General features: G+C 36.9%; 2 protein-coding genes across 2 annotated transcripts; both read right to left on the bottom strand.

Moving 5' to 3' along the window:
- Positions 1-5,729: 5,729 nt before the first annotated feature.
- On the bottom strand, positions 5,730-6,536 carry LOC130463142 (secreted RxLR effector protein 161-like). The gene is made up of 3 exons (XM_056832189.1): positions 6,260-6,536; positions 5,951-6,145; positions 5,730-5,812 (listed from the first exon to the last, which is right to left on the bottom strand). The coding sequence occupies exons 1-3, from the start codon at positions 6,534-6,536 to the stop codon at positions 5,730-5,732; spliced, it is 555 nt and encodes a 184-aa protein (XP_056688167.1).
- A 2,928-nt stretch (positions 6,537-9,464) lies between these two features.
- On the bottom strand, positions 9,465-10,488 carry LOC110799302 (uncharacterized). Its single transcript, XM_056832188.1, has 2 exons — positions 9,685-10,488; positions 9,465-9,587 (listed from the first exon to the last, which is right to left on the bottom strand). Exons 1-2 carry the CDS (start codon positions 10,486-10,488, stop codon positions 9,465-9,467), a joined length of 927 nt encoding a protein of 308 aa, XP_056688166.1.
- Between the last annotated feature and the right edge of the window lie 1,199 nt (positions 10,489-11,687).

Below are 11,687 nucleotides of genomic sequence, written 5' to 3'. Positions count from 1 at the left end.
GCAATACGGAGTACTATGCTATTATTTTCTGAGAAAATTCAACTGAAACTTGGGCCTTCTGCATTGAAAAGTTGCTAAAGGTAGGCCCATAAACTTTTTCTTTTTGACCTTGTGAATAAATCTAACACCTTACCGCGTACAGATTACTCTCTCTTTTACTGTCCTTACTCCTTACGACCTTACGGAGACATTAGCTGTCAAATCTCAACCCGAACCGTTGAACCCGTTGGGTTAATCCGATTCGTTAAGAACCCGAAACGTTAATAACCCGTTAGTTGGAACCTGAAAACTAACCGAACCGATAACATTCAACCCGAACCCGAACCGTCTCGAAAATATTAAATCGATTAAGACCCGATACCCGATAACAAACCGTCCGCGTCAACCCGAAACCGTTTCTACCCGAACCGAATGGACCCGAAAACCGTTAATGACCCGATTTATTTCAACCCGGGGAAAACCCGTTCACAACCCGAACCGTTTTACAACCCGAACCGTTTCAACCCGGACCGTTTCAACCCGGACCGTTTATAACCCGGAATGTTTCAACCCGAACCGTTTACAACCCGAACCGTTTACAACCCCTAACCCGTTTATACCCCGTTTAATTCAAACCGTTCATAACCCGCCTCAAAAATAAGTTTTTACTTGAAATATTTTCCGTCAAACCAAACAGAGCCGAAATGCTAAGATATCAAATGATATACTCCGTAATTCGTAAGTAAGTGTACTTCTTAAACCTTTATAAATCAAAGATATAATTCAATGGGCGTTGTTCAACTGAGTATTCGAACTGTTGTTTATCAACCGACTAAGTAACTAAACATGTTATCATTTAACATATTGTTCTGTATTAGATGTATTTCCAATATAGATTATTATTGTATAGTTATAGTCTTGTAGAATTGAATGTGCACTATTTTATTGACTCGTATTCAACTGACAAATTGTCTAATCGATCATTAAACTAAATTGATCTAATTCAATACCTTATAAGCTTATAAGCTTTTAACCTAAGAACTAATCGAAAAACTATGCTATTTTAATTGAATCGACTTAATTCATTAACAATTGAACTTGTTTGTCTCGTTTCGTTAATGAACATGTTAGTCTCGTTGTTGTTTAAACCAATATGAATATATGACAAACTTGTATTTACAAACTTTACAAATTCATTACGTATTAATTCATCATTATCGATTATTAATTACTACGTTATTAGTATTTAGTTCATCAATACATGTTTCATAATACTCTGGCATGGTGGGGGAGGGCATAGATGATTTTGATTCCATTTGTATCATTTGATTGATAAATATTACATGACATAATAAAAGACATTGACTGACTTTTCTTAATTAAGTTTATGAAATTAATTGGATAGTGAACATTAATACATTAGTTGTTCGTCAAAAAAAAAAATAACATTAGTTATAAATCATGTAATCAAATTATATGGCCTCTTTTACGTGTCACTTTGCTTTAATAATGTAGATATTATAGTATAAACGTATTGGAAATTGTGATTTTAGTAATATCTCGACATTGTTTGTAATTTGTATCCGAATTGATCTAACTAAACATGAAACCGACCCGATATGAAACCGACCCGATATGAACCCGACCCGATTACAATCCTACTAAACCCGTTAACAAACCGACCCGAATTGACCCGACCCGGTATGAACCCGACCCGATATGAACCCGACCCCATATGAACCCGACCCGGTATGAACCCGACCCGATATGAACATGAACCGATATGAACCCGACCCGGTATGAACCCGACCCCATATGAACCCGACCCGATATGAACATGAACCGATATGAACCCGACTTAACCCGGTTATGACCCGACCAAATATGAACCGACCCGATATGAACCCGACCGATACGAACCCGGCCCGTTATGAACCCGACCCGATATGAACCCGACCCGATATGAACCCGTAACACATAACCCGAACCGAACTATTAAAATTTCAACCCGACCCGAACCGAACCGATAGCAAAATGAACTGGTTTCAACCGAACCGATGAACCCGAACCGAAATCGAACCGATGACCCGATTTGACACCCCTACTTCCTCCGTATTTCTTTAAGAGGCACACTATTTTTCTGGTGTATCCCTATTTAATGTTCACGTACGTTAAAATCGCCCGTATTTTTTATATGAAAAGACGGTTTTGTACTTGTAAAAATAATAATAATAATGGAGGGGGCGTTTAATTAGGGGATATGGCGGTTATGGTTAGGGCTCAAGTGTCGGTGGTCGGAGGTTAAGCGGTTTGCAAGACATGCTGGGTTAGGGGGACGGAGGTTCTGGTTGTTGGTTGCGGTTGTTGGTTGCGGAGGTTCTGATCGTTGATTATGGTCGTTGGTTGCGGTGGCTCTGGTCGTTGGTTCTGGTGTCGAGGGTCTGTTGGTTACATCAGTACAAAGATTTTTTACAAAAAATTCTTGTTGCTGCTCAAAAATGGCGGCCCATGCCATGGTGTGCCGCTAGGAAATGGCGGAAACAACCATGGCATAGCCGCACAAGATTTGTGGTTGTTCCATGGTCGTGGCCGGCATTTCATGGCGGCACACCATGGCTATGGCCCGACATTTCATGGCGGCACACCATGCCTATGGGCCGCCATTTTCTGGCGGCAAACCAATAAAAACCCCCTTTTTCTATCCCAACTTCTAATTATTTAATATATCCAATTTCCTGAGGACCATCACGATAATATTCTCTCTACTTTAATTAAAAATTGTTTCCACCATTTTTTTCCTATTTGTTTATTAGTCCCTCCCCACTTGTTTTTTTGTTTTTTACTAGTCTTATATGCACGCGATGCGTGCGAAATTATACACAAACTAAAATTATAGATGGAAATATTAGAGAGACAGACACTTTTATGATCCAGTTTATTGAGCATGACCTTCTATTTCCTTATTGAATAACTTGTTGAACGATCAAGGACTTTTCTATGTGTGGATGCAGTTCCCAAAGGCTTTGTTTAAGGAGCCGGTTCTCGTTTTCTTCGACCACTATTTTAGTCAAGGTGGAGGCCTGCTAGAGTAGGAAATTTGACGCATCAGGATGACCTTGGTCTAGATGATTTATATTTACACTAATATAAACTTGGTCCACGCTAACTTAGCGTGGACCAGGGCAATAGAGTAATTTAGTTGGGCAACATGTGTAACTGTCTGTGAGGGGGTAGAAAAACACGACGGGGCGCCTCTAGAAGAGTATACGGCCCACGCGACTTTCCCCTCTGGATGTGGCAAGCATATTAAGTAAATATGAACTAATTGTAGGCGTTAGCCTCTCTTTACTAGTCTTTAGGAGTCGCCATTCAGTTTACGAAAACTGACAAAATCCGATTATCGTCATATGCCTGGAGTAGAAACATATTTGACTCACAACGGCCATATGTTCCCTTGTGATCCTTGGTGTGGAGATCCCTCAACGTACATCCAACGGAGCAGAGAATGAGAATTCGGGGGACGTTTATTAATATGGGGAGTGCCCAGCATTAGCCCACGCGGCGCGGTCCTTACTAGTTCAATTGTGACGACGATGGGACATGCGTTATGCTACATTACTACTGTGGATTGATTTTAATGCACAAGTATTACTAAACAGATGTCAAAACACTGATTTAGATTGATTTAAGGTGCTTAGCAATAAACCGGTTTGTCCAAGTATTATCTGATTTAGGCGTGAGCAATATAACAAATTAAAGTTAGCAGATGTATATGGTGAGGAAAGCAGTAAAATATAGATTCAGGTTACAGCAAAGCGTAGGCTTTACTGCGGTTCTCAAGAACACCTACCACTTGACTTTACTAGCTTTCCGTTTGGCTTTAGAGCTTTCTGATGACTGACTGACTGCGGGACGAGATTCTTCCAGATTTTTTGTGTGTTTTAGGCTTAGGAATTGAGTTGGAATTTCAGCAGCACTTCGACAATATTCAGACTAATTTGGGTGATCGTGCGGGCAAGGTCTGCTTAACAGAGTGTTAAATGCGGCAGACACACGAATTCGGGACAGATAAAAGCTTCGGTCAATACTCAAGCTTAGGGTTTAGGGTTAGGAATGTGTCTTATTTTCCGTATTTTAGAGGCCTTATTTATAGTAAAATAGGCCAGAATAAGATAAATCTTCGAAATGAGAGTTTTTCAACTGAGATCTGTTCAGCGCTAGAAAATTCCAACGCTTGGATCAAGAGTGCTGGTTATTTCTAGCGCTTGAAATCTCAGCGATAAATTTGTCCTGGTGACAGCTGGATTAACTATATCTTTGCGTGATTGTGTGAGAAAGAAACTGCAGCGGCAGAATAAAATGGCGCTTAGGTTTGGTGTGCTGGAAATTAATGGCGCTTAGAATGCCAGCGCTTTTTCTAGCGCTGGTGTTTTACTTCATTTTTCCAGTCTTATCGGTTTTTACCCGAATCTCACTCACGGTTTCTATCCTTAGGAATACGAGTTGGGATGCAACTCTTACCCTTTATCCGACAATAAATCGTAATACGACTTAAAACTCTTGGATATTTTATCTTATACAGCTGCTATTCCGAGCAGCGTTCTGGCATAGCAATTACTATAAATAGTAGTTTCTAAAAATGAAAATATGGTTTACGGGATTATTAGCCAGTCATCGATCGTTCGTAGTATATTTAGGAAATCTTAGTCAAGCAGTGTTTGATTTCATCATCGAACACACCGTATCGGGCTTAGGGACAAATGTAGGCGTTTACAGTTAGCCCCCACTTTGATTGAGTCTGAGCAAGACGACAATCAAAGTATTGGTGAGTGCGTCTGGGACCTAGCTTGGTTGAGACCAAGTCCGAACGAGGGTCTCACGAGCCCCCGAGTGACAACATTTTAACTGAAGGTTCATCACTGGGATTGTCAATAGCTCCCTCACGAGTCATTAGGAATCTACCGACTTGAACTGATTTCTCACAAAGTCATTGAAGACGTTCAATTGGTGGAACAGAGTTTTTTGAAAACAGAGACTTAACATTAATAAATGGAATACATAATACAAAATGACAACGGAATACAGACCATAGAATACATAATACGAGATACAGAATTTGGAACATAAAATACGGAACACAGAATACGGAATACGAAATACAAAATGACATCATACGGAATATGTATTGACGGAATACAAAATATAGAATACAGAATAACGGAATACAGAATACGTATTGACGGAGTGCGGAATATGGAATACGGACAGACGGAATACGAAATACGGAATACGAAATGACGGAATCATGGCATTTTATTAACGAGGAATGAATAAACCTCGAAATAAAATACGAAATGCGGGATAAAGAATACGAAATACGGAATACGGAATTTTTCAGAATACATTATTTTCAAGAATACAAGATACTATTATATAAGTAGAGAGAAAGGGAGGAAGAGGAAGAGAGAAACTGTATGTCGGTTATGTATTATTCATCCATATCCATAGACATATATATAATATATACACATACATATATTATATAGGGGTAAGGGTATAATGGGCATCCATCCTAATATATATTTTATAACATTCCCCCTTGGATGTCCATTATCCAAAACAATACAATGCCTTATAATGCGCATGAAATGCTGCCTCGTTAAAAACCTTACCAGGAAAACCCAGTGGGAAAACCATGGTTAAGGGAAAAAGAGTGCAGCGCGCATTTACTCCCCCTAATGACAGCATCACTAAAGATCTTTGAGACGGCGCAAACCAATGAGGTGAATCAACTTTTTAAATGTAGTAGTAGGAAGCGCCTTAGTAAACAAATCTGTCAAATTTTCACTTGAACGAATCTGCAAGACATTTATATCGCCATTCTTCTGAAGTTCATGAGTGAAAAAGAATTTTGGTGATATGTGCTTTGTTCTATCACCTTTGATGTATCCTTCCTTGAGCTATGCAATACATGCTGCATTATCTTCATATAAAATTGTTGGTGCCTCTTTCTCGGAGGATAAACCACAATCTTCTCTTATATCTTGAATCACAGACCGTAGCCATACACATTCATGGCTAGACTCATGAATTGCTAATATCTCAGAATGGTTAGATGAAGTAGCTGCAATAGTTTGTTTCATAGAACGCCAAGAAATGGCAGTACCTCCACATGTGAACAGATATCCAGTTTGTGATCGGCCATTATGAGGGTCAGATAAATATCATGCATCTGCAAAACTAACTAAACCTTCTTTTGATAAATTAGGAAAGAACAAACCCATATCTTTTGTACCTTGTAGATAACGAAGTACATGTTTAATCCCATTCCAATGCCTACGGGTTGAGCATGAGCTAAACCTTGCTAACAAATTCACAGAAAATGATATGTCAGGTCTTGTATGACTAGCAAGATACATCAATGCTCCAATTGCACTTAAGTATGGTACTTCAGGACCAAGAATTTCTTCATCATTTTTCCGAGGATGGAAAGGGTCCTTATCCACTTCAAGTGATCTTACAACCATAGGGCTACTCAATGGATGTGCTTGATTCATAGAGAACCTTTTTAGCACCTTTTATGTATATGTTGTTTGATGCACAAGGATTCCATTCTTTAGGTGCTCAATTTCTAACCCCAAACAAAATTTTGTCTTTCCAAGATCTTTCATTTCAAATTCTTTCTTTAAACATTCCACGGTCATGGAAATCTCTTCAGGAGTTCCAACAATGTTTAGATCATCAACATACACTGCAATTATAACAAATCCTGATCCAAATCTCTTTATAAAAATGCATGGGCTAATAGGATCATTCTTATAGCCTTCTTTCAATAAGTACTCACTAAGGCGATTATACCACATACGCCTAGATTGTTTCAATCCATATAGAGATCTATTCAATTTGATAGAGAAATGTTCTCGAGAACTTGATTTTGTTGCTTCTGGCAACTTAAATCCTTCTGGGAGTTTCATATAGATATCATTATCCAGTGGGCCATACAAATAAGCTGTGACTACATCCATTAAGCGTAAGTCAAGTCCCTCTCTCATTGCCAGACTAATTATATATCTAAAAGTTGTTGCATCCACCACAGGAGAATATGTCTCCTCATAATCAATACCAGGTCTTTGTGAGAATTCTTGTGCAACTAATCTTGCTTTATATCTTTTAATATCACCATTTTCATTTTTCTTTCGCACAAAGACCCATTTATGTCCCACTGGCTTTACATCTTCAGGTGTACGGACTACAGGTCCAAGTACTTCTCTTTTTGCAAGAGATTTCAATTCTGATTCAATTGCTTCCTTCCACTTTGGCCAATCATCTCTATGTCTACATTCTTCAATAGACTTTGGTTCATGATCCTCATCATCATCCACAACATTTAATGCTACATTGCATGCAAAAACATTATCGACGTCGATTTGATTTCGGTTCCATGTAATTCCAGACATGATATAATTTATTGAAATTTCTTCATTATCAGGTACCTGAATTTCATCTTCTATCATGTCTAAAGTCTCTTCTGGAGATCCTTTAAAATTGATCGTATCCTCTATTGGACCATCATTAACCATTGCTCCTTTCCTTTTTCGAGGATTCTTGTCTTTGGAACCTATTGGTCTTCCACGCTTCTGGCGTGCCTTAGACTCATTAGCAACTTCATTTTGTCCTTCTGGGACCTCAATCTTAATTGGAGCATTCACAGCTGGTATATGTGACTTAGTCACTCTCTTTGGGTCAGTAAAAGCGTCTGGCAACTGATTTGCTAAACTTTGTAAATGAATTATCTTTTGAACTTCTAGTTCACATTGCTTAGTACGAGGATCAAAATGAGATAATGATAATTCATTCCAACTAATTTCTTTATCCAGCTGTTTGTTTTCTCCCCCTAAACCTGGGAAAACTGACTCATTAAAATGACAATCAGCAAAACGAGCCTTAAATAAATCCCCTGTAGTTGGCTCAAGATATTTGATTATTGATGGGGAATCAAATCCAACATATATTCCCAACCTCCTTTGAGGACCCATCTTGGAGCGATGTGGTGGAGCTATAGGGACATAAACTGCACATCCAAAAATTTTAAGATGGGATATATTTGGTTCCTGACCAAAAACCAATTGTGATGGGGAGAATTTATGATAATTTGTTGGCCTGATGCGAATTAATGCTGCTGCATGTAATATAGCATGTCCCCAAGAAGTAATTGGGAGTTTAGACTTCATTAGCAATGGTCTAACAATCAACTGAATGTGTTTAATTAATGATTCAGCAAGACCGTTTTGTGCATGAACATGTGCTACAGGATGTTCAACATTTATCCCAATGGACATGCAATAATCATTGAAAGATTGTGAAGTAAATTCACCAGCATTATCAAGACGAATAGACTTAATAGGAGTATCTGGAAAATGTGCTCTTAATTTAATCAATTGAGCAAGTAATCTCGCAAACGCCAGGTTGCGAGATGATAACAAACATACATGTGACCATCTAGTCGATGCATCGATTAAAACCATAAAGTATCTAAATGGTCCATATGGGGGATGTATTGGCCCACAAATATCCCCTTGTATACGTTCCAGAAAATTGATTGATTCAAAATTTATCTTAGCTGGTGATGGTCGAATTATCAACTTTCCTTGTGAGCAAGCAACACATGAAAAATTATTAGAGAGAATCTGCCGGCTCTTTAATGAATTCCCACAAGAATTTTCAATGATTTTTCGCATCATGATTGAACCGGGATGGCCTAACCGGTCATGCCAAATTATGAAGCTATCAGTAAACTTCTGGTTTACTATAGCATGTGTTTCAATAGTATTAATTCTCGTGTAGTACAAACCACTGGAGAATGTAGGTAATTTCTTCAAGACAGTCTTTGTGCCATTAGTTATGCTCGTGATTTGAAGGAATTCATCATTTCCTTCACTAATTGTCTCAATATGATAACCATTACTTCGAATATCTTTAAAACTCAATAAATTTCTTTGAGACTTTGGAGAATATAATGCATCAATGATGACAAATTTAGTTCCCATAGGCAACAATATATTTGCTCTTCCGGAGCCTTCTATAATATTTGTACTACCCGATATAGTACTTACACTAGATTTTCTCATCATCAATTGAGAGAAATATTTCTTATTCTTAAGTATAGTATGAGTAGTTGCACTGTCTGCAAGACACAATTCTTCATCATTTATTTCCCATTGACCTTGAGAGGTATTCATATTCTTCAAGGAAATAAAAATATGTGTCACAAAACTAAACATGTCCAAAATAAATAAAAATATGTGTCACAAAACTAAACATGTCCAAAATAACCATTATAAAATAAAACACCCAAAATTATACAATATTAGAAAACACACAGAATATAAAGTCATAATACAATCACAAAGTTCATAACTTAAACACATAATGTCATAATTAAAATACTACAATTCTATACCAAATCCAACACAACATATTAAAACTTAATTATTCCCTTCAGGGGAAGTAAAGAAATCTGCAACTTCTAGGTGAGTTGTATCACCAGACTCAAAATCACCTTCGCCATCTTCAAATACAAGATTTGTCTCAACATTCTTTCCTTTCTTCTTCAATGATGATTGATAAAGGTCAACAAGGTGTTTTGGAGTGCGACATACGCGTGACCAATGACCTTTTCCTCCACAACGATAACACACTAGTCACATTGTCACTTTTTCCTTTCTCACCTTTACCATCTTTGCGGTCCCACTTCATGTGGGAATGTGAGCTCTTGTAATAACCTCCACGACCTCTACCATAGCCACCAAAACCACGTCTACGCCCACGGCCTCGCCATTGGCCACGACCACGACCACTGCTGCTGGCATGGTCTTTATTCTTTGATATTTTCCCGCTATGGGATGTCACATTCGCTTCAGGGAATGGAGTTGAGCCAGTAGGGCGTGCTTCATGATTTTTCATTAACAGCTCATTATTTTGTTCAGCCACAAGAAGACAAGATATCAATTCAGAATATTTTTTAAAACCTTTTTCTCGATACTGTGTCTGCAAGACAACATTGTTTGCATGAAAAGTGGAGTATGTTTTTCCTAACATATCTGCATTAGTAATTTTCTCTCCACATAATTTCAGTTGAGAAGTAATTTTAAACATGGCTGAATTATATTCACTCACAGATTTAAAATCTTGTAATCTCAAATGCAACCAATCATAACGAGACTTTGGCAATATCACAGTTTTCTGGTGGTCATACCTTTCCTTTAGATTACTCCAAAGGATTTGTGGGTCTTTAACTGTCAAATACTCAGTTTTAAGCCCTTCATGGAGGTGATGGCGAAGAAATATCATAGCTTTAGCTTTATCTTGACATGTTGCTTTATTTTCTTCTTTTATTGTGTCTCCAAGCCCTTTAGCATCTAGGTGTATTTCAGCATCTAACACCCATGACAAATAGTTTTTTCCAGTAATATCAAGGGCCACAATCTCAAGTTTTGCTAAGTTCGACATTATTCACTATATGAGATAATATAATAAATTAGAATTTAATAGATAGTAACTATATAATAAGTTAAACTTTAAGAGATAACTATAACAAATACGGAGTATAAGCATATACGGAGTATAAGCATATCGGCTAATACTTGCAAAACAAATACGGAGACCAATTAAGTATATCAGTTAAGCATGTCTCCATCAATAAGTTTAATCAAATCAAATTCTATGAACATGGAACATATACGGTAAAAAAAAATGACGGTTATTGAGTATCACATATCATATCATGCAATTTGACGATAAGTGTACATGCAATTAAATACGAAGTATCATATAACACGAATTAGTCTAATCAAATAAAACATATCATGTACCAATGACGGTTGAGAAACAAACAACATTCTAAATCAAATCTAAAACTTGTCGTTAAACAATCAATAGTAATTGACAGTGTTTGCTGTTAATCAAAAAATTTTCAATAGTATAGTAAATAAAAATAAAAAAAAAAATTTCATGTTTGCCGCATTAATTAAAGAAGCAGTTACCACATACCGATATATCAAATATCATACGGTAAATATCATGCAATTTGACTAATTAAAAATCATTAGAGTATCATATATAGGCGTACTAATCATGATATACGAATAATAATTAACAATTCTGATATATATATAATTAACAATTCTAAAAGCATATGAAGTCTAGAATACTGATAAATTTACTAACCGAAAACAATTAAAATCGATACCAGATAATAATACTTGTAAAAGAAATTGAGGAATATAATTATCATACAAAAATATTTGACTAACCGATAATGATCAATTCTTGTTGTTGTATTCTCGTTGTTCAATCGTGATTTCCTTTGATTTCCATCAACGGTTAACAATGGTGCTGATAACGTATTATAAAAGTAGAGAGAAAGGGAGGAAGAGGAAGAGAGAAACTGTATGTCGGTTATGTATTATTCATCCATATCCATAGACATATATATAATATATACACATACATATATTATATAAGGGTAAGGGTATAATGGGCATCCATCCTAATATATATTTTATAACAGATACAAGATTTTTCATAATACATACTTTTTTTGGAAATGAGTTTCGAAGTTGTTTTTTTTTTCTTTTAAAATAACCGTCACCTAAATGGGTGATTCCGGAACGCAGTTGCCTGTTAGTGGGCCGCCAGAATAATTTTTA

Source organism: Spinacia oleracea, chromosome 6 (assembly GCF_020520425.1).
Source record: "Spinacia oleracea cultivar Varoflay chromosome 6, BTI_SOV_V1, whole genome shotgun sequence".
In the NCBI taxonomy this organism is placed as follows: domain Eukaryota; kingdom Viridiplantae; phylum Streptophyta; class Magnoliopsida; order Caryophyllales; family Amaranthaceae; genus Spinacia; species Spinacia oleracea.
The sequence above is the reverse complement of the archived record's forward strand: the minus strand, read 5'-3'. Positions and strand labels throughout refer to the sequence as shown.

What these genes read in the sequence shown, in the direction of transcription:
- LOC130463142 (XM_056832189.1), bottom strand. Translation starts at nt 6,536, where the DNA reads ATGAATCAAGCACATCCATTGAGTAGCCCTATGGTTGTAAGATCACTT. An exon ending in ACAAGGTACAAAAGATATGG is followed by an intron (nt 6,146 to 6,259) that starts GTTTGTTCTTTC and finishes TCACATGTGGAG; the next exon opens with GTACTGCCATTTCTTGGCGT. An exon ending in ATATGAAGATAATGCAGCAT is followed by an intron (nt 5,813 to 5,950) that starts GTATTGCATAGC and finishes AAAATTTGACAG; the next exon opens with ATTTGTTTACTAAGGCGCTT.
- LOC110799302 (XM_056832188.1), bottom strand. Translation starts at nt 10,488, where the DNA reads ATGTCGAACTTAGCAAAACTTGAGATTGTGGCCCTTGATATTACTGGA. An exon ending in AGAAAGGAAAAAGTGACAAT is followed by an intron (nt 9,588 to 9,684) that starts GTGACTAGTGTG and finishes TCATCATTGAAG; the next exon opens with AAGAAAGGAAAGAATGTTGA.